The 23,412-nt window shown below is 48.2% G+C and overlaps 1 protein-coding gene across 8 annotated transcripts in view; it reads right to left on the bottom strand.

Moving 5' to 3' along the window:
- Nucleotides 1-23,412, bottom strand: part of TACC1 (transforming acidic coiled-coil containing protein 1) — a 124,608-nt gene that overhangs the window by 47,481 nt on the left and 53,715 nt on the right. For 4 of the 8 annotated variants that reach the window (XM_018041902.1, XM_018041897.1, XM_018041900.1 and 1 more), the window contains exons 1-2: nt 13,026-13,568; nt 11,889-12,004 (exon numbers count right to left, since the gene is read on the bottom strand). In XM_018041902.1, the coding sequence (XP_017897391.1) occupies nt 11,889-12,004; nt 13,026-13,186 (277 nt within the window). In that variant the 5' untranslated portion in view covers nt 13,187-13,568. Of the gene's footprint in view, nt 1-11,888; nt 12,005-13,025; nt 13,569-23,412 lie in introns of those variants that run through there. The other 4 variants (XM_018041896.1, XM_018041901.1, XM_018041899.1 and 1 more) reach the window with 2 other exon arrangements.

Consider the following 23,412-nt stretch of genomic DNA (forward strand, 5'->3'; position numbering starts at 1 on the left):
TCTACTCTGTTCATACACTATAAACCCTTTAAATGGTGAACTAAATGCAAGTGAATTATATCTCAATAAAACTGCTTACAAAAGAGACAGAACAAAGAGACTCAGAGGGTAACAGGATAGAAAGCATGTCTTGCAATTCCTACAACATGTTCTATTACACCACAGACTTACACTTCAGAAAATGCTTTAAATAGTCTGTTATGCGTGTCCCATACTTGAGAGAGCTGGTAGGGCTCAGCGTCACATCAATTTGGGATTTCAAATTTTTCTTAAGGAAGCCTACCATGTGTTAGATAAATTCTATTTACAGAAAGAGGTGAAAAAAATGACATCACTCTTTTTCCTGTAACAGATGTAACCAAGTATAGGAAGCATCTTAGAGGCATGACAATTGGCACACTCAAAAGGCTTTTGGTTTTGTTTTAGGGGTGGGGGTAGGGTTGTTTTTTTAAAAAAAATTCTTTCATTTATTTCTTGCTAACATTTGCCTTCTCAGACCTCCCTCACACATTCCCTTGCTAAAACTACCTACTGGCTGCTAAAACGTCTAGGGAAGCCAAGGAGGCCAAGGGGCCTGGGGAACAGAAAGCAGCCAGCTCCCTCCAGACTGAGGTCAGCAGGGATCTTACCACCGATTCCCTGAGTCCTCAAAGCAGAAACCGAGCGCCCAAGACAGAGCTGAGCGCAGGGTCACTGCTGAGCAGACAGCTGATACATACAGGACCCCCTGCTGCCTGATAACCTTCCATACAGAAAAATGTATACAGAGTAAGCGGGGCTACAGCCGCTCAGCGCTCCTACCCACAGGAGGAACACCTGTTCTTCACTTGACCCTTTCCCTGTGAAGACCTTCCTCCTTTCAGGGTCTTCCCTCCCACTCCTGCTCTCCCAAGTTTGAACCAAGGCGGGGCTTCAGAAGGGAGACAAGGGGTCTGATCTGAGAAGGCTGTTAATAAGGTACACATTTGGATTTAGGCAAGTGTCCAAAATGTGACCTTTTATTCAGTTTAATGTCTCTGAGATCCCAGTCCCTCGAATTCCCCCAAAGTTGAAATATACTTCATAAATGCATGCTCTTAGCCATTCAGTCCAGGACATCAGCCTTAAAATGGAGTAGAAGTGGACACAGTGTATTGTCCACAGACAGGATAACAGGACAAGAAGGCCTCTTCCAGGACTGCTGGGTAGACCCCAATGGTGTGGGCTGCAGGACTCACGTTCCTGACAACCATGGGGCCCCAGGTCACCCAGAGCCTGGGCGCGGTGAGAGGGGTCCAAGTGGATGAGTCAAGGCAGGAAAAGGCAGAACAGCCTCTGAGGTACGCTGCAATGTTAAGGCATCACTACTTCACAGCAGAGAAACACCACCAACGCACACAGACACCCATGCCCGAACCCAGACAACAAACTGTCTAAATCTCCTCCTCCTCCCAAAACCAAACAAAAATATCACCCAGGAGCTGGTGGGAGGGGGATAATTAATTTATTTGGTTTTTGTAATAGTCAGGGCCAGGTGCTGGAAGCTTCTAACTCCTGAAAGAGGCTCACTCTAACATGCAAGACTCCACAGGTAAAGAATAATCTGAAAAGCCATTTGATAAACTGGAAAAGCTTTGTGCTAAGGATGAAGAAAGTACCTCAAATTTCCAAATGAGTGCTCAGTGCTGTTTTATTTAGAAAGAGACCCAAACCCTCCCTTTTGAAGGCCAAGGTTAAGATAAGGGGGTGGGGCCCATAACCAGTAGGAGTCCGCCCTCCCCGCCCTGAACCCAAGCCTCCCTGGAAGCTGAGCCAATGACAGGTGTGCCTTCTCTTTGCACTCAGGAGGTGCCCTGGATTTTTGCAACCACCTGGATTTGTTTAAGGCTGCATTTCCAGTGGAGCCGAGACCCCTCCAAACAGAGAGAAGCCCCAGAAGGCCCCCCAGAGTCATCTGCTCCCGTCCGCTGCAGGCAGCAGCAGGAGCAGAGGAGAAAGGGCGCGTGTGAACAGACGGCTCCTCCTCGCAGAGACCTGAACTTCACTGCAGCAAACCACCACAACGCGCATCTCCAGAAATCATTACAATAGTGTTCACAAGAGTGTTCACAACACCAACTGCCTCTCTCGCAAAGTAGCAACCGCCCACACTGAGCTGAGAAGCTGACGCAGGATAGAGAGAGAGAGGGAGAATGTTCGACAGGAGAGGAGCCTCCAGAGTGACCAGACGCCTCTGCAGCAGGATGGGAACCCTGGCCGGAGGCCACATCACTGCTCCTGCCCTTCTGTTCCTGTACCTAAGAAGGGCGGCAGGGGGCTTCCCTGGCGGTCCAGTGTGTGAGACTTTGCCTTCCATTGCAGGGGGTGCCGGTTTGATCCCTGGTCAGAGAGCTAAGATCCCACATGCCCAACGGCCAGAAAACCAAAACATGAAACAGAAGCAATATTGTAAAAATTCTATAAAGACTCTTAAAAGAGCCCACATCAAAAAAAATTTTTAAAAAGAGGGGCAGGAGGAGGACCAGAGAGGCAGAGGAAAGCAAGAGCTTGATGGCAGGCAGCCTCCAAGGCAGCCCCTGGGAGTCCCACCTCCTGGGATTCACACCGTTGGGCTAGGGTAACCAAAAGGATATTGTAGAAATAACAGAGTATGGCTTCTGAGGCTGTCATCAGAGACACCGCAGCTGCCATACTGGAAGAACGCTCAGGCAACCCCAGACAGAGCCCCACCGCACAGTAAAGAACTGACATCTTCCACCCGCTGCCAGCACCAGCGTGCCAGGCATGGCTAAGGAGGGATCCTCCAGACCTGGTCAACCTTCAGATGACTAGGGTTCCGGCCAACACCGAGACTGCATTCTCACCAGGAACCCCAAGCCAGACCACTCAGCTGGGCTGCTCCCAAGTTCCAGACCTCTGAAAACAATGTCAGATAATAAACATCCAGTGGCTTGAGCTACTACCCAGTTTCAGAGTTATCTGCTATGCAGCAATCAGTTCAGTTCAGTCCCTCAGTCTGTCTGACTCTTTGCGGCCCCGTGAACTGCAGCACGCCAGGCCTCCCTGTCCATCACCAACTCCTAGAGTCCACCCAAACTCATGTCCATTGAGTCAGTGATGCCATCCAGCCATCTCATCCTCTGTCATCCCCTTTTCCACCTGCCCTCAATCCTTCCCAGCATCAGGGTCTTTTCAAATGACTCAGCTCTTTGCATCAGGTAGCCAGAGTACTGGAGTTTCAGCTTCAACATCAGTCCTTCCAATGAACACCCAAGACTGATCGCCTTTAGTATGGAGTGGTTGGATCTCCTTGCAGTCCAAGGGACTCTCAAGAGTCTTCTCCAACACCACAGCTCAAAGCATCAATTCTTCGGCGCTCAGCTTTCTTTATAGTCCACCTCTCACATCCATACATGACTCCTGGAAAAACCATAGCTTTGACTAGAAGGACCTTTGTTGGCAAAGTAATGTCTCTGCTTTTTAATATGCTATCTAGGTTGGTCATAACTTTCCTTCCAAGGAGTAAGCTATGCAGCAATACCAGCCTCTTAAGAACCTCCTCCTTTTACCCCAAAATGGGTGCAAAGTCCCAGGAGGCTGCACAAGCCCCCACACACCTGCCTCTCCTCACCCACACACGACTCACGGGTGGAAAGGGAAGCAAAGCGAAGGCAAATGTTCCCGGTGCCTTTTTATTTCTCACAGATGAGCAGACGCTGAGCACAAAGGAAGCAAATGTTTTTAATCCAACAGCACTGCTTACCCAGTGATGCTTTTACTTTTTCCCTTCTGACTTGATGTCTAAATTGTACTGTAAGCTTCTGATGTTCAAAATTCCTAAAATACATTTTATCCTTTATACATCATATATGCTAAGTTAACATGAGTGAAAGATGTAATCTCTTGATTTTTTTTCAAATTACATCATTTTACAAGATACTAAAGAACATGCTTTCCCCCATCACATACTCTGTCCTGGTAACATTTTAAGAACTTTTCATTTCCTCTGATAAGTCATTTCCTAAGGCAGTGAAGAGAGAGAGATACATAGATCCCCTGCAGAGAAGCTGGGTGTGTGATCTTCAAAGCTGAATTTACGGGACTTCCCTGGTGGTCCAGTGGCTGAGACTCCGCCCTCCCAACGCAGAGCTAGATCTTGGTCAGGGAACCGGATCCCACAGGCCGCAACTAAAGATCCTGCAGTCAAATAAACAAATCTTCCTTTTAAAAGCTGAATTTATGACCCCACTGTACTACTAGCAGTATAGGCTCCGTTTCCCAATTTTTAAACTGGAAATCATGTGTGGTCTATTTCGGAGCATCATTGTTATGAAACCAAGTAAGATGCTGAAAAAAACTGCATTCAATACATACGATAAATGCAGCTGGAACAGAAAGTTGGTAATCTGTTAGGTCGGAATTCTGCAGTGGGAAAGCTGGAGATCAATAATTTGCTGTCGTATTTCCAGCAATGACATAGGGAACAAGGACTGGCCAGGACAGTATCCGGATCTGCTAAACAGAACTGCCAGATCACATTTTTCCACTTGTGAATTAATGAGATAATCCATTTGATTACTATTCTCTTGCCAAGTCTGGCCATCATCAGTCTAGGCCCTAGGGATCTGATTATGTTTGTACAAGCCCATGAAATTAGGTTCATGTACTTGTGAAGGTGAGGGTGAGACCTTGAACTTACAAGCTGCAATCCCTTCCCAGGCCCAAAGTTAAACCGTTATTGGACACTTCAGCGACCCCTAGTTATCAAATCCCTACAGAGACGGCTGTCTTGGGTAGATAAACCATGGTCTTCTGTCACTTACCAGAGTTCAGAAGACTGTGACAAAATGGCATACTCTGCTAGGGCTTCCTATGAACAGTAAGTAGTATTACTAGTCACTTGAAAAAGAAACTATGACTGCTCTTTAAATGTGTTAAACGGCTTCAGACGACATCCATTCTGTAGGTGGAACACTGCTGTTGTTTAGTTGCTAAATCATGTCCGATCCTTTGCAACCCCATGGACTGTATGTAGCCCACCAGACTCCTCTGTCCTTGGGGTTTTCCAAGCAAGAATACTGGAGTGGGTTGCCACTTCATTCTCCAGGGGATCTCCTGACCCAGGGACAGAACCCGAGTCTCTTGTGTTTCCTGCATTAGCAAGCAGGTTCTTTACCACTGTGCCACCTGGGAATTAAGTGGTAGCAATGCAATTTAGCAGGGCTGCCCCCTCAGTACACAAGAGAAAACACCTCCACCGTTGGAAGCTCTCAAAGGAAGCTATACTGCTTTATTTGGGACTCAAGTGAGCTCTAAATTGGGAAAGGCAGGTCTGAGGTGAGTATAATCATCACGATATTTAAGAAGGTCTTGAATTCGCTATTCACCTTAAAAGAATAATAACTACTTTGACAGTTACTAAAATAAAATATTCATTTCCAGCATGCAGACTTTGCCCCTGCCCCCAAGTTTTTTATTTAATACTCTCTGAGTCTCTGCTGGAAAAATGATACTCTTCCCCCAAGTATCTCCTCGGGTGGAGCACCACACAAAGGAAGAGGTGCTCCTTACACGGCTCCTTTGTTGTTGCTGTTGTTTAGTCACTAAGTTGTGTCCAACTCTTTGTGACCCCATGGACTGAAGCCCACCAGGTCCCTCTGTGGGCAAGAAGACTGGAGTGGGTTGCCATTTCATTCTCCAGGGGATCTTCTCAACCCAGGGACTGAACCTGTGTCTCTGTGTTTCCTGCACTGACAAGCAGATTCTTACTGCTGAGCCACCAGGGATGCCCACATGGCTCCTTTACATTATTATAAAATAAAGCAACAAAGCCGCACGACCTCATCCCGTTTACTAACTAGTGGGAATTTCCAAGCTGAGAGCTACAAACATACAGGGCGAGGGGGTGGGGGATGCAACTGTATCCTCCTGCAGAGGTTTTTTAAGTGCATTTCATAATAATATGAAGTAGTGTAATATAAAAACTTAAACTGTGAAAGAGCCAAGAAAATGAGAGCATTAACCTGGAATAACACAGTGTTGAAGGAGCCACTGGGGTGAACTGTCAGGTAACATGAAGGCTCCTTATTGGTCGCATCGTGTGTGTGTATTAGTTGCTCAGTCAGGTCTGACTCTTTGCGACCCCATGGACTGTAGCTCGCCACGCTCCTCTGTTCATGAATTTGTCCAGGCAAGAATACTGGAATGGGTAGCTATTCCCTTCTCCATGGGATCTTCCTGACCCAGCAATTGAACCCAGGTCTCTTGTATTGTAGGCAGATTCTTTACCATCTGAGCCACCAGGGAGGCCCATTAGTCCCACTACCTCTAGGATATTCTAATAAAGCAATCCCTGCAGTAGGACCCTGGAAAGGGTGCCAGACTAAGTTCCTAGGAGAACCACACTCACAGATTCGACTAGAACACTTCAATGTTTGCATATTTGCTTATACAAGTAGCCCAAAGCCTTAGGATCAAACATCTAAGGCTCAGATTTTAATAAGACTTCCCTTCTAACTCTTACATAGGTACAATCTAAACCAATCAACCATACAACCTATATCAAAAATACACCATAGCAACAGTCAAATTACAAATTCTCAAACACTCAAAGTTACATTAGAAACAAAAGTGAAAAGTCTCTGTGTTTGTACTTGTATTAAATGATTGCCAAATTCTCCCCATTCTTCCCTAATTTCCTTTTTGCTCATATCTTTTAGACAATTGAAAATTAAGTATGAGCCAGACTGAAATGTCATTTTGCGAGGGAGATAAACAGTCAGCCCAAACCAGTCTCTCCTTGATGCCGTCCCTGACCATTCAGGCCTACAGGAGTGGCACCCAGTACCCACAGTTCACTTGCTAATTAATCAGCTAAGCCTTGTAGCTTTTTTAAAAACTAAAGTTCAATTATAAAGGTCAAATTATAAAGTACTTAAACTTTATCATTTTACCAAAATCATTGCAAGTGTGGATCAAGGTCGGCAAACTTCCTGTAAAGAGCCAGATAGTAAATATTTCAGGCATTTGCCTCTGTTCTGAGTATTCAATCTGCTATCTTACTGCAAAAGCAGCCAGACTACACCTAAATGCACGGCTGCGTTCCAAAATGAAACTTTATTTATGGGCCCTGAAATTTGAACTTCATGTACTTTTCACACAAAATATCGTTCTCCGCCGTTTAAAAATGTAGAAACAGTTCTCAGCTCTCCAGCAAAACAGTAACAGGTAACAGCAGGCCTATGAGCTATTGCTGGCTGATGCCTGATTTACACTGACCCAAACTATGTCAACAAATAAGTCAGCAGTCCCTACAACCCTCCGGCAGTAAACACCTATGGACTGACCCTGTTTATCTCTCTCCTGTTCTGGAGAACTACCTTATGTGTTTGGTGTATCTAGTCATCTAATCAACATATCAAACAGGATAACTGTTCCAAGGGCATAAAGAGCTTCAGTGTGAATTACAATTCCCTCTCTCAAAGAAAGGTAACAATTTGTAAACAAAGGCGTGTGTGTTTGTGTGTGCCGGCTGGGGGAGGGTTCAATTAACAGAGGACAGCCACTACAGCTTTCACTTTTATAATCTAAAACACAGGACAAAACCACAGTCCATCAGCACTGGAAACAAACAAACAAAAAAACGATAAACTTGAGACTGTACCTCTCAAACGTCCTTTCCTAGGTGATGTCTCCTTACTGATACATCTCCCAGCAAAGAGAAAGAACAGTAACATCAGCAACTTAAACACCCTTTGCAGAGCTTATAGAGCATCCTGCCAGAAGACAGTCTTACATGACCTGCACGTGCTGTTCCCCTGCATCAAAGACTAATCGTATTATTAGGGGGCTTCCCACGTGGTGCAGTGGTCAAGAATCTGCCGGTCAAGTGAGCAGGAGATGCAGGTTTGATCCCCAGTTGGGGAAGATCCCCTGAAGGAGGAAATGGTAACCTGCTCCTCTATTATTCTTGCCTGGAGAATCCCAAGGACAGAGGAGCCTGGTGGGCCGCAGTCCACAGGATCAAAAGGATCAGACACAACTGAGCAAAAGTGAGAATGCACACCACCTTATCAGCAGTTGAATAACCACAGTTTTTAGAAAGAGAGCCTTCCAGCTGAGAAGTTAGACTTCAGCATTAGACTCCAGGAATTTCTACCCACTGACATCTTCCCTGGTCAGATCTGTGCCCTGGCTGTAGTTTTACACTCACTGTGTATGCATAACAAGGCCATCCACAGAACCCTCGACAAGGACTGGTGTTGGGGAGAAGAAGCCCCAGAGGGCAGGATACTGCCAGGTTGATGGGGAATCATCCTGTTATTTAAAGACACTAAATGGCAAGACTTCTTCACATGCAGTGCTTTTTCCCCAGTTTATACTAAGCCTGCCACTTGCATGGTCCACAATCTTGAGCTACTCCGCTGAGCTTTCCTGATCCACACTCAGCTGCATCTGACTCTTTGTGACCCCATGGATTGTAGCCCACCAGGCTCCTCTGTCCATGGGATTTTCCAGGCAACATTACTCGAGTGGGCTGCCATTTCCTCCTCCAGGGGATCTTCCCGACCCAGAGACGGAACCCACATCTCCCACGTCTCCTGCATTACAGGCGGATTCTTAACTGCTGAGCCATTGGGAAAGCCCTTTCTTGGTCCTTGACTCTCTAAAAAGGAAAATTCTAGAGAGACCGAGAAAAGAGAGTATGAGCCGTAAGTGACCAAAACTTGTAAAAATGAGTCAGTGGCATAGGAAGGACCAAACAATTGGGTCTCTGTGGTTCTGAGGGCCTGGGCCATACTGGCCTCCATTTAATTAGCGAAGAATCTGTCAGGATGAATCAGACCACCAGCTGACAGGATGGTGAGGAAGCAGGCGGCCCAGGCTGAGCAATTCAAAGAGGCTTTCAAACTGTCTTGTGAGCTTTATTTAAATTTGAGGGGAAGGCCACAGAATAGCTCTCTCAGGCTTTCAAATCTCCCTTCAGATCTGCCAATCTTGAGAGAAGAAAGGGGAAGCTATGAAGCGGCATCTTCTGTTATGGAGACCGCTACCCAGCCAAGCGGCACACACAAGTCCTCTAACACGCAAACCTGCCTGTTCCCATGCAGTCTCTGCCTGAACTCATGGTAAAAAAGCGGCCCAGGGCCAGTTGAGGGAATTTTCAGCAGGGCAGCCCAGTATGGAGCTCACCATTTATTATTAAAAAAATTTTTTTTGGCCACACCATGTGGCATGCAGGATCTTAGTTCCCTGACCAGGGGTCAAACCCACATCCCCTGCATTGGAAGCATGGAGTCTTAACCACTGGACTGTCAGGGAAGTCCCTGGAGCTCACCATTGAAAGCAAAACCAAATCACAAAAAGCTGGTAACATTTCCCCAGTAAGTCCAGCTCCATCACGAAATCCAGCACGGACTTCCTGTGACCTCCCCAGGTGACCTTTGAGGAAGTTGCTAAGCAAGGAAATATAATAACCGTTGGGAGAATAAATTCATGACCCGATCAAAAATCAGGTAACAGGGTAACTGAAAGTTGGCTCTACTTTGTCACTGCAGATAGAAAAAAACACAGGAAAAGGACATCCATCCTGGAGTGCCTTCTCCAGATAGCTATCCTTTGAAAAAGGAAGCGAGAGCATTGTCCCTCTGTTCAAAGCCCTGCTGTGGGTTGGACTATATTCCCCCCAAAAGACAAGCTCAAGTCCTAACTCCCCACACCTGGGAATGTGGTCTTATCTGGACATAACAGTTGAGCCCTGAACAATGTGGGGGTTAGGGGTGCCTACCCCCAACCACTCAGCACAGTTGAAAACACTCCATATCCACATTTCTTTATCCTTGGATTCAACCCACCGTGGACCATGTAGTACTCTAGGACAGTGGTCCCCAACTTTTTTGGCATCAGGGACCCATTTCATGGAAGACAATTCTTCCACGGACTGGGGTAGGGGATGGGGAATGGTTTCAGGGTGACCCAATTGCATTACATTTACTGTGCACTTTATTTCTATTATTATTACATTAGATCCACCTCAGATAATCAGGTGTTAGATCCTGGAGGTTGGGGACCCCTGCTCTAGAACATACTCAGTGAAAAAATATCTGTGTCAAGTGGACCTGCACAGTTCAAACCCATGTTGCTCAAGGCTCAACTGTCGTTATCTCTGCAGATGTAATCAACCTAAGAGGTCAACTTAGATTGGAGTGGTCCCTAAACCCAATGACTTGTGTCCTCCTCAGAAAGCCACATGAAGAGATAGAGATACACAGGGAGAAGCTGACCAGGTAAGATGGGAGCTTTGCTGCCACGGGCCAAGGAACACCAGGAATCGCTGGCAACCACCAGAAGCCAGAAGAAACAGGGAAGAATTTGTCCCTAGAATCTTTGGAAGGGGCCTGGCCCTGCCAACACCTTGATTTCAGACTTCTAGCCTTCAGAACAGAGAGAGAACCAATTTCCATTGTTTTAAGCTGCCCGGTTTGTGGCCTTTTTTAAAGGCAGCCCTTCTGATCTCACTCAGAAGGAAAAATGAATGCCTTGTGACTACAGGACCCAGAAAGCCCCCTACCTGGCTGACTCCGGCTGCTACAGCCACCAAGCCTCCTCCCTGACTTCCAACATGCTGCCCGCCCCGGGGCACTTCCCTCCCCACCCCTCTGCCTCAGGCTGGTGCTGTCTCAGACCTTCCCAGGAGCCATCCTCTCTGCTAGAAGAGTTCTCCTCAAGAAACTGCGCAGATGTCCCCTCAATCCTCTTTCAGGAGTCTGCTCAAGTCCCCTAATCAGTCAGGTTCCCCAGCCCCATCAGCCTTCAGCACCTCCTACCAACCCTCCCCCAACTCTTTTCCCCCTTCCCTGGCTTCATTTTTCTCTGTTGTTGTACTTAGGCCAAAGCTGACAGGTGCACGCGTGCATGCTAAGTCACTTCAATCATGTCTGACTCTTTGTGACCCCAGGACTGTAGTGACCCCAGGACTATAGCGCGCCAGGCTCATCTGTCCATGGGATTCTCCAGGCAAGAATACTGGAGTGGGCTGCCAGGCTCTCCTCCAGGGGATTTTTCCAACCCAGGGATCGAACCTGTGTCTCCTGCATTGCAGAAAGGTTCTTTACCGCTGAGCCAACAGGGAAGCCAAGCTGACAGGTAGGTACATTCTGCTTAACCTCTGAAAGGCCCGTCTCCCTCCACGACGCTAGCCTGCAGAGATGGGGACTGTTTCCACTGCTGAATCACAGCCACTCTGAACAGCTAACTGCCTGTGATCAGGCCAGGTGAGATTTTACTCAGAATTGGCTGTGGGACAAAAACGGTTTCCACTAATCGAGAGGAACAGCAGCAGCCTCTGCAGATGAAATGCAGGCTCAAGGTTGGGATCTGAGAGCAGAAGGGCGTCTCCATGCCAGGCTTTCTTGGGTGGACTGGGGCTCACCACCATCCCTGGCGGAAGCGGGGGCGCTGGAGAACTTTGACACCGCCTCTTAAGATTCCTCCTTGTCTAAAAAAATTCAACTCCTACCTATAATTCTTGTCTCCAGCCACACCCTGGAGAAAATGCGCAGGCCTGAGAAATGTGTGAAGCCAAATCTAAACACACCTCCATCCGAACATCACTACACACATTTTTGTTTTTTATGGCCCAGCAGGAATGTTCTGATAATGATAATTTCATACTGCAAAATGTACAGCCTACTTAGGGAAGAAAGATTCTGGCTTCCACACTTGGAAAAATACAAACAAACCATTTCAAATATGCCAGGAGCTTTCAAACAGCTCCTGCTGAGTAAGGAGACAACCCCCCACCTTTTAAAATGGCCCTGCATTAACACTTTTCCTTCCCTTATTTACATTTTCAAACTTGAAACAGCAGCAGCCAAAAAAAAGGCAGAACAAGGGAAGTCTTTCCTTACCTTGGGTCTTGGCCCCGGAGCCTGCCAGTCCGAGGTACGACTCACAGGATTCCTTGAGAGGGGATCGGATGGGCGTTTCAGTTTCAGGGGTCTCAAAATTACCTTCAGAATCCGAGCTGCCAAGGGGGAAAAATGAGGAATTACCACTTTCAACGGTATTTCCGACACCCCTTTACAGGCTACATCTCCACAAGGTCCAGTATTTTTTGCTAACTTCGCACCCCGCGCGGGGTTCCTCAGTGTGGACTGGCCCGGGATGGGGGGGAGGGGGGGTGCAGTGCTGAGGCAGCGCCCTCCTCCAGCTTCCGTCTGCCTGAAATCTCCTCCATCCTCCCGGGCCTTTCTCCAGCAACGTTTATTTCTGAGGTCATCCTTCCCTCCCTCTGACAGCCCCCCAAAAGCCCTTTCAACAGACTCCTTTTCTCACAAAAGCCCTTTGCCAGAGGCTTAAAAATTCAGATCGCCCCTCTCAGCCTAAAATCATGAAGCCAGCTTTCGCCTCGATGCCCTTTTTCTGGAGTTAGGCCTCTCTCTACCTGTTTGCAGGGCACCCGGCTAGAGGCCGAGGACGCTGTCACCTGCCTCCCGCAATCACACGGGTTGACAGCTCAGGAGAGACGACCGTTTCTCCCCCAGCGGCCAGGGGGCCCTGCATCACGCGACCTTCTTCACCAAGGATGCATTTTCGGGGACACAAGGGAGTCCCAGGAAGGCCTGGGAGCGACTTCTTCCCCGTAGGGAGGGCCCCAAGTGCCAGCGGGTGCGATCCACGACAGTGCGTGTGTGTGTGTGTTTGTGCAGGGGCGGGGGCTGGGGTCTTGAAGCTTAGAGAAAGGGACTGAGGCACACGGGGATGCGGAGAGACTGCAGATTCTGGGTTAGGTTCAGAAAGCTCACACTGAAACAAGGGGAGGAAAGCACCCGGCGGGAGGGCACAACGTCCTGAACTTCCGACTGCACAGCGGGGACCTGGTTACGGGCAGGGACGGCAGCACTGCCATGAACACAGTTAACGCGGGTGGCGACCACACACACACACACACGCGCGCGCGCGCGCGCGCGCGCACACAGAATGAGCCGCGGATGGATGGATGGATGGCAGCGCGTCCGAATCTCGGCAGCAACGCGTGTACTTGCCTGAAACTCAAGGATTTGGTCTCGGCTTGCGAGTCCTCGTCCTCGGGGTCGCCCTCCGGCCCTCCGGCCTCCTCCTCTCCGGCGCCCCCGCCGCGCACCGCGGACCACGTCCATCTCGCCCACTGCACGGGCGACAGGATCTGCCAGGGGCTGAACGCCATGCGCGCGGCTCCTGCGGCCCCGGCTCCTGGGAGGAGGGGAGCGGGGACGGGAGAGCGCTTTTTCCTCCCTTTCAAGATGGAGGGACCCGGTGACAGGCGCCCGGACGCGCTTCCAGCGGAGGCGCGGATGTGGTTTCACGGGCGCCGTCGGGGGCGCGGGCGCAGCGCTTCCTCTCAGCCGGCCGGCCGCGCGCCGCTCCTTTCTCGTCCTCCTTCCCGAACGCGCGGCCGCGGCGCCGAAGCCCCTCCTGGGGCCTCCTCGGGGTGGGGTGAGGGGAGCCCGGGTCGGCAGCTCGGCCTCGGCTGCCCGGCGGCTAGGCGTCTGCGTTCCGAGGGGCCCGGCTCCCGGCTCCCGCCTCCCGGCCGGCCGGCCGCGCCTCAGCTGCCGCGGAGCCGCCCCCCTCGGGCCGTACCACCCGCGCGCGCGGCGAGGGGCGCCGGCGGAGGCGGGGCCTCGGAAGCGCGCGGCTCAGCTGCCGAGCCCCCCCCCGCCTTCGCGCCGCAGTGGTCGCGCCCGCGCTGCGGGGGAAGGGGCTTGGCGGCTGCGACTTCGGAGGCGACGACGGGCCAAGGACCCGGGCGCCGTCAACGGTTTTTGCCGGCTTCCCGTTTTTCCGAGTCCGCGCACGCTGGGTGTCCCTCCTTCCCTGTTTATTTTTTCATCTTGCTACTGCGACTTAATGGCGTTGGTGATACGGGCTCACAGAGAAGTTCAGCCTCTTATTGTAATTAAAAAAAAACCCAAAACCAACTTTTGAGGCCGCTGTTAACGGCGTTTTCCCCTCTCTGATAGAACGGCGTGGAAAATGTCAGCCTTTTCACCCTCACCCGTCAGATCCCTCAGCGGTGGTACAAGAGTAGCCAAGGGCTGGAATTTTTCGATACTTTTTTTAGCTCCCCAGTCCGCACTGGTGGACGCGCCGTGGCCAGGTCTTGGGTAAAGGGTGCTAAATGACACAAATTATAGCCTGATCCGTTTCCCATTCTCTCCTTTTTTTTTTTTTTTTTTGAGGCTTTCTTTTCATAACTTCTGATTCGGTTTCTGACTCCGATTGCTGCTTCGAAAGTCGGTCAACAGGCCTGGTGATTTCAGCCTTCAAATTAAAAAAAAAAAAATTCTGTATGTTTGAAGGGAGAGGGAAATAAGTAGAGCTGTCCTCGGATTTTCTTCATTTTCATTCCAGGAATTCAGCTTAGGGACGGCGCCTCTCCGAGTCACCAATGCACCAAGCAAATGGGTTGCCTCAACTTCATGATCTCCGTGCCTGGATAAAGACGTTTCTTATCCTACCCTTAATTTGCAGAGTTGCAGGTTCCCACAGAAAGAGCAGCTCCAGAATTAAGAGCAAAGGCTGACACTGCCAGACAGACGTCTCCCCTGAAAGGGGTTGGCATAGCATACTGTTGATGAATCATGACTGCCTTACACATTTTGATAACAAGAACAAAAGCAAAAAATGATGCAAGATAAGGCCTGGCGGGTGGGTCTTAACCATAACAGAAGGCCTGAAGTCTAGACAAGAGGGCTGGGGTGTCTGGATACTTTACAATTCATCCAGCTCCCAGAGATAAACACAACAGTTTTGATCATTCTGGAGACTACAAAGAAATAAGCAGGAGTTGTTTTTTTAGGTCTACATGAAATATGCCACAACACTCTCCCATTGTTTGTATTTTTAGATTTATGGCTCACCACACAACCCTTCAGATTATAAGGTTCCCCAGGTTCCTCGATCTGACACAAGCGTTTTGTTGCTTGGAAATGATATTGTCCACATACATCAGTGGGCTTCCGTGATGGCTCAGTGGGTAAAGAATCTGCCTGCAATGCAGGAGACATAGGAGACGTGGCTTTGATTCCTGGGTCAGGAAGATCCCCTGGCAGAGGAAATGGCAACCCACTCCAGTATTCTTTGCCTGTAAAATCCCATGGACAGAGGAGCCTAGCAGGCTATAGTCCAGAGAATCGCAAAGAGCTGGACAGGACTGAGCAACTAAGCGCACACACAAATATACATCAGTAATTGTTATGTACTAGGTCCTGTTCATTCTTACTCCTGAATGTTCTCGAATCCTTTCAGTTCAGTTCAGTCGCTCAGTCGTGTCTGACTCTGCGACCCCATGAACCGCAGCACACCAGGTCTCCCTGTCCATCACCAACTCCCAGAGTCCACCCAAACCCATGTCCGTCAACTCGGTGATGCCATCCTGCCATCTCATCCTCTGTCGTCCCCTTCTCTTCCTGCCCTCAATCTTTCCCAGCATCAGGGTCTTTTCAAATGAGTCAGCTCTTCTCATCAAGTGGCCAAAGTATTGGAGTCTCAGCTTCAACATCAGTCCGTCCAATGAACACCCAGGACTGATCTCCTTTAGGATGGACATTCCTCTGCAATTCCATTATGATTCCTGCAGTCCCCATTTTTCATAGATCCTCTGTAAATGTCTCCCAACTGCTTCTACCTCTGAGGGTTTTTCCAGCCCAGGTCACCCTTGCCTGGCTGATCTGTGACTCCTACTCTAGCCTTGCTGTTCCTACTCTCCTCTGCTCCAGCCCTTTATAGTCGTAGCCATAATCCCTACAGAATTGGTTCGGAACCTTTACTGTGTCCAAGAATCATTTGTGGCCCTTCTTTAAAAATCCAAATCCAGGGGAGGTCCTCAGTGGTCCACCAGCTAAGACTCCAAGCTCTAGGTGCAGGGGAGCTGAGGCTCGATCCCTGGTCATGGAACTAGATCCCACATGTCGCAACTGAGACCCAGTGCAGACAAATAAACATTAAAAAAAGAAAAAAAAAAAGACAAGCACCGGGACTGAAAAAAAAAAATTTTTTTTTTTTTAATGCAAATCCAAATGGCACCAGCAGGTTCTAGAAATCTGTATTTTGACCAAGTGTCCTGGGGAATTTATTCCACAGGATAAATTTGGGAACGATGACTAGCTTGAGTTGACTAAATGTTGCTTCTGGAACAATTTCCCTTTTGCCTGCAGTGTTTTGCACACTCTTCCCCCCACCCCCACCCTGACCTCAAGCCCTCAGACCTTGAAGGTCCAAAGATACCAGCGCAGGTGTCTCCTCTGGGAATTCTCCCTGCTTTCTACCATCTCTATACCCTAAACATTCATAGAGACTCTCACTGTGGCTCAGTTGTAAAGCATCTGCCTGCTATTGCTGGAGACATGGGTTCAATCCCTGGGTTGGGAAGATCCCGCAGAGGAGGGCATGGTAATCCACTCCAGTATTCTTGCCTAGAGAACCCCATAGCCAGAGAAGCCTGGTGGGCTACAGTCCATGGGGTCGAAAAAGAGTCGGGCACTACTGAGGGACTAAACAACTATTAATAGTTATCACCAGGACAAGAGGCATACATCAGGATGTCCCAGGACATAAGGTCATCCTACACACTACACATAACATGTTTGTTTACATGTCTTTCCCACGTCTGAACCATAAGCTTCTAAACAGTAGGGGCCACATCGTAGTTATGATTTATTTTCGTTTGCCCAGAGATCAGTACCGGACCACACTGTCAGTAGGGTGTTGAATTAATGTGCAGAAAAGGAATATTCCAGTTTACAAACAGACCTTCTAAGTTTGGCTACGGTGCCAGAAATTCCTAAAGCCTGACTCTTGCTGGCAAAATCAAGCTTTTGAACCAGCCTACAACGGAAACCAGACAAGTGATGGCCCCAGCAAGACAAAAGCTGATACAGAAATTTCTTGAAATTGGAGAAACAAAAGCTCAGGTTTCTGAAAGTCTCTGCAAACTCCTGGACTTAATGGGAACAGCAGTGAAGTAAGTATTCAATAGCTTGAATTAATTTTATTGTCTAGAAGAACAAATAATGAGGCTGATACATCAGCTTTCCTATAACTCTGGAAAGAACGGGCAGTGTTTGACCAAGAAGGTAAATCAAATCACTTTGCTGCTACGCCCTTAGCTTCAAGGACTAGATGTCGGCAAATGGAATGTCTTTGTTTTGGAAATGACCGGAAGCACAGGAAGGGCCCATCTGTTCTCTTCCTTCCTCTGCTTCTTGCCCTTCACAGAAGCTTTGGAACTCCTTGAAACATCCACAGTGGTGGCCGGGGCAGACACCCATGCCTTGCCACTAATGAATGCCCCAGAGGAATCTGCAAAATGGGTCTCTTTGGTAAAAAATAGAATAATATAGTAAGCCAACTCTACACAGGCAAACAACTATCCATTTGTGTGGCACAGCTACTGGGGGAATCTCGGGGACTGGTGGGGGGTTGGGGTAGGGCGGGGCCTGACCAGGAAGAATTCCTAAACCTAATTAAAGTGGTGGTAGTTTAGTCGTTCAGTCAGGTCGACCACCAGGCTCCTCAGTCCATGGGATTATCCAGGCAAGAATTACTGGAGTGGGTTGCCATGCCCTCTTCCAGGAGATCTTCCCAACCCAGGAAATTGAACCCAGGTCTCCTGCATTGCAGGTGATTCTTTACCGACTAAATCACCAGGGAAGCCCATTAAGGACTGGATCTTAACTCATACTGAACTTGATCGTGCAGTAGGCAAGCAAACACGACTCCCTTCCTAGACAATTTGTCGGACATGACTTAGCAACTAAACCATAACAACAAATCTTTTACTCAAGCAGTATTGGAGCTGCGAGCAATCCACGCACAATGGGAACCCTTTTACAACAGAAGGAAGGAAAAACAGCTACTGTGAACAAAACCTTTTCCGACGGTCAGTGAAACGAGAAGGCCGTGTGTATGAGATGACGTTCCAGGAGAGGAGGAGGGTGGCTTCAGGGTGGCAACAGGGAAATCACAGAGTTGAGGTCACCACTGAGAGAAGACAAAGCTCAGGCCGGCGGGCAGGCAAACCCATCAACTTATCTGTATTTCCTAACAATTTACAAATTCGGTGAGCAAAAGATACACCTAACTTCAATTTAGAGGAAATGGCAAATTGAGGGATTCCCAGGTGGCGCTAGAGGTAAAGAACCTGCCTGCCAATGCAGGAGATGCGGGAGACACCAGTTCAATCCCTGGGTCAGGAAGATCCCCTGGAGGAGGGCATGGCAACCCACTCCAGTATTCTTGCCTGGAGAATCCCAAGGACATACCCATGGACAGAGGAGCCTGGCGGGCTGCAGTCCATGGGGTCACACAGAGTCGAACACGACTGAGCGCACGCATGCCGGATTGATGAATGTCATCAAAGCGGAGGAGTGGCTCTAAAGGGCTGAGAAAAGGCACTGACCCATATGACTTGAAACAGCTGATGGCAACGAAGTATAGATGACTCAGTAGACCATCTCCCCTCCCCATCCTGCTTTGACAGCCACCCTGTTCACGGAACACACGGCGCAGTGGGGCGTTCCCGGTGCGTGCTCACTCCACCAGCCCCATCACTGGATCGTCTCGTCTCACCCCGCACACTGAGCTAAGCCCCCTCAACCCTCCACTTTTGTCTTCTCGAATATAGAAGAGCAGAAGGTCTCTAAGAGGCCATGATAACAGTACCTTACATAATCAAGTTTCCTCTGATCCCTACAACATTCTCCGGGAGTGGGGCAGGTTTTCTCATCCTCAATTTGCTGATGAGGTAACTGAAGCAGAAAAGGCAGTCACCGGCCTAAAACCGTGACACGGGGCTGACTCGGGAGCCTGGTCCTACCTTTCAGTACTCTTCTTGAAGAATGCAGAAAGCACTCGCAGCCACTTGGTGGCTTGAGATTCCATCAGTGGGACACTCCACTCAGCTTCTTGCTGCTGCTGCAGTCTTGGCTTCCTGCTTACCTGGCCAGGGCTACAAAGTCTCAACTAGGAGTACCTCACTCCACCCACGAAGAAATGCCATTGCCAACAATGGCATCTGAGGTATTCAGGTTAAGTTCAACATTACAGTCTTAAACCTTGCAAGATCTAATGTTATCCCTTACCTGCAGGCTACAGAATCTCAAACCTCCCTCCAACATGTCCAAACCAGGGACTTATATTAATACTATGCGTTTATACCAAAAATTACATCCTAAAGAGAACCCTCTTTCTCATTTGTTTTTAAAAACAGAAAACCTGGATTTATGTCCACAGCTAAGATGCTTAAAGAGCTCCAGAAAGATGAAAAGGGATCCAGATTGCATTCATTAAAGACTTGGCCAAGCATCCCACCTAGGGGACCTGCTCAAAGACCCTTGTCCAGGCTCTGCTCTGGTGAACAACTCTCATCAGATCCACTTTCTCATTTATTTTGTTCTCTATCACTAGAGCAAAGTTTGACTTCCCCAGAAAGCATGTCATTCCACCTAGATCACAATCAGACCTACCGGAGAACACAACAGAGTTACACCATGCCAGCTTTCAGAGAAGTGGGAAAAGGAACAGATATATGTTATGATGTTTACATGCAACTAGTGTCATGGACGGAGAAGGCAATGGGATCCCACTCCAGTACTCTTGCCTGGAAAATCCCATGGATGGAGGAGCCTGGTGGGCTGCAGTCCATGGGGTCGCTAAGAGTCGGACACGACCAAGCAACTTCACTTTCACTTTTCACTTTCATGTATTGGAGAAGGAAATGGCAACCCACTCCAGTATTCTTGCCTGGAGAATCCCAGGGACGGGGGAGCCTGGCAGGCTGCTGTCTATGGGGTCACACAGAGTCGGACACAACTGAAGCGACTTAGCAGCAGCAGTGTCATGGAAGGAATGATGCTAAAGCTGAAACTCCAGTACTTTGGCCACCTCATGCGAAGAGTTGACTCATTAGAAAAGACTCTGATGCTGGGAGGGATTGGGGGCAGGAGGAGAAGGGGACGACAGAGGATGAGATGACTGGATGGCAGCACTGACTCGATGGACGTGAGTCTGAGTGAACTCCAGGAGATGGTGATGGACAGGGAGGCCTGACGTGCTGCGATTCATGGGGTCGCAAAGAGTCGGACACCACTGAGCAACTGAACTGAACTGAGTGTCATGGAGGGGCTTCCCAGATGGCGCTAGTGGTAAAGAACCTGCCTGCCAATGCAGGAGACACAAGAGACGTGGGATCAGTCCTTAGGTCAGGAAAATCCCCTGGAGGAGGGAATGGCAACCCACTCCAGTATTCTTGCCTGGAGAATTCCATGGACAGAGGAGCCTGGTGGACTACAGCCCATGGGGTCGCAAAGAGTCGGACATAACTGAAGCGACTTAGCATGCAGTATCATAGAAGAACCCATTCTGTGAGGTTTTCGTCTCATCCCCACCAGATGTCATGACTATATGTTTACTGACTTTATAAGAAAGTTCACTTTCACTGGAATATAAGAGTACTAGAAAAACAGCTGTTGAGTACAAAAGATAGAAGCAGACTTAGGTCAATCAGTCCGTTCTATGTGAGGAAAATAACAAAAACATTGTCACTGATCCTCCACCAACTACCACAAATCTACAGTTGAAAACAAACACAAAAGACCCACTGAGAGCAGTGAACTATCTTTAAATTCAGAAATACCTGTCCTAATAGATAAACGTTTTTCCTGCTAAACAACATCACTGCAATTGCAGAGCCTGTTCAACAGGTATATCAGAGTTACTGATTTAGCACATTTTGTTTTCTTCTGTGGAACTTACATTCTTTTCAGAAGATGAAATATTAGAAAAGGTCAGAGAGCTCCAAGACAGACAGCTTCACGCACAGAACCTTAGACAAGACACCCATCTGAAACCCTAAGTTGTTTATGAGTTTAAGTTTCTAATAATACACATTGCTCCAAATCTGGGAGACCTACTTTACTTCATGAACCTGTGAGGGGAGACTGCAATTGAGACTGGTTGGAGTGAAGGAGGCTGAAGGAATTTGGGAAACCTGGGGAACCTAGGAAATCAAAATAGAATACAATTTATTCTTCTGTTTTGACTCCCTTCTTCTACCTTACCTCCAAAATAGAATAAACCTCCCCCAATAAACCTCTCCATCTATTAGACTAGAAGATCATTAATCAGATGGCCTAGATTTTCCAAGATCATCCTGATGTCAAATATTCCATCCACCATCCTCACAAATACATGTCCCCATTTTCATTTATGAAACATTGTCACTAAGAAGTTAGAAGGTACAGGGACTTCCCTGGCAGTCCAGTGGCTAAGACTCTGCTCTCCCAATGCAGGGGGGCCTGGGTTCGATTCCTAGACCCTTCACGCTGCGACTAAGATCGAAGCTCCCACATGCCATTACTAAGACTTGGCGCAGCCAAATAAATAAATACTGAAAAAAGAAGAAGAAAAGAAGTAAGAGGGTACAGACTGGGACGGCACTTAGAAAGGGCAGCCGAGAGTCATTTTAGGAGGATGGGAGAAGGGTATGTACTCAGAAGAAAGAATGAAACCACATAAAGGTTTCCAGAGTAATTGGGAAACCCACTCCACCAAAAGGCTCACTCTGGACATGTGTGGGGATTTCATCACAGGACTTCATGTGTTTGTGGCTGAAAATCTCATGTTTCTCAAAGACAAAGATAGGAAGCTAAGAAGCAAATTCCGTGACATGGTATGCAACCTTCTGTTACTTCTGGCTTTTATCCTTTTACAGTAAAAGTTTCACTGCCATAAGTTGGCTTTGAAACTACATGTGTGTGGAAATTCAAGGAAACTGTGTCCTTTTATATCTGTTACAGTACAAAGCAGGGAGAAGGGAAGTCTGTCCTTTCTGTGAGTGTTAAAATTTGTGAAAGTGCCAAATATTAACACATTCCTCATTTTCCTCACCAATAAACACAAGCTAAGTGACTAGCTGAAAGTCAAGAAGGGGATTAGTTCTGCAAGACATTTAGAAACATTTATGCAGAAACAGGCATATCCTGGTTCTGTGAAACAGAGCAAAAAGCCCAGAAAGGTAAGATATCTTACCTTGTCTTACAGGTAAGATATAAGAATTTGTTATATGATAAAGGGGAGGTTACAATACAGTGGGGAAGGGAAGATGACTTAATACGTGGTTGAAGGACTAATTAGTTGGCAATGGGGAAAAGATCACATACAACCCTTACCTCAGAGCATATACCAGGATAAATTCCAGATGGATTAGATGGCTAAATAGTACAAATCAAACCAAGGGGAGAAAACCATCAAGAAACAACAGAATCTGCCAGGGCTCTGTCAGAAGGCTGACTGTCCAAACTTCGGAGTAATTAACAAAATAACACATAAAATAATGATCGGAGATTTGGCTCCATAAGAAGAGGAAAACTCCTAATGTCTGCCTTCAAATTAAGAGGCAAATCAAGAGACATCCCTGGTGGTCGAGTGGTTAAGAATCGGCCTTAAGATGCTGAGGACACAGGTTCAGTCCGTAATTGGGGAACTAAGATCTCATAGCCATGGGGCAACTAGGCCCACACACCACTAGAGAATCCACACATGACTCAACTAAGACCCAAAGCAGCCGAATAAATAAATACACGTTTAAAAGGCAAATCGACAGGCTGAGGAAAATAGTGGCAACCCAAAGCTGGCACTGTTATTATCTAAGGAACTCAGTAAGAGCTCCCCTCTCTCCTCCTCTGAGCACTCACTTCTTTCTAGCAATCCTCTGTCCGAATGTCTTTCTACTCTGAAGAGACCACAACACAATAAACAAAAGTCCACCAAGTTTACAGGCTCACAGACACCCCCATATCTACTCTCAAAGAAGGAGCCCCCTTATGGGCCTTTCCCAGCATTGGTTCTTAACCTCTGGACCACCAGGGATGTCTCTTGATGAGTTGGTGAGTTCTTTACCAGAATTTTCTGGTAAACCACGACATTATTCCCTTAAACTGCCAAGGGAAACTAACAAACATTCATGAGAAACCAGGCTAAATTCTGGTAGATTACTGGTCCTCCCCTCTCTACTCTGAATCCCACGCGTGGCCTCTAGATGGGATCCTGGAAAAATTGGCAGAAGCCACCTAAGGGTGGCAGTTCTCACCAGAGTCAGTTCTTCCAGATGCGCCTAGAATCTCTTTTAAAAATCTGTTTATTTGTGGCTGTGCTGGGCCTTCGTTGCTGCACGTGGGCTTTCTCTAGTTGAAGCCAGCGGGGGCTCCTTTCTAGCTGCGGTGCATGAGCTTCTCGTGGCGCTGGCTCTTGCTGTGGAGCCCTAGCTCTAGGGCGCATGGGCTCAGTAGTCAGGCACTGGCTTGGGTGCCCTGTGGAATCTCCCCAGACCACGGAGAGAACTCGTGTCCCCTGAACTGCAGGTGGATTCTTAACCACTGGGCCACCAGGGAAGTC

This window comes from Capra hircus, chromosome 27 (assembly GCF_001704415.2).
Source record: "Capra hircus breed San Clemente chromosome 27, ASM170441v1, whole genome shotgun sequence".
NCBI lineage: Eukaryota > Metazoa > Chordata > Mammalia > Artiodactyla > Bovidae > Capra > Capra hircus.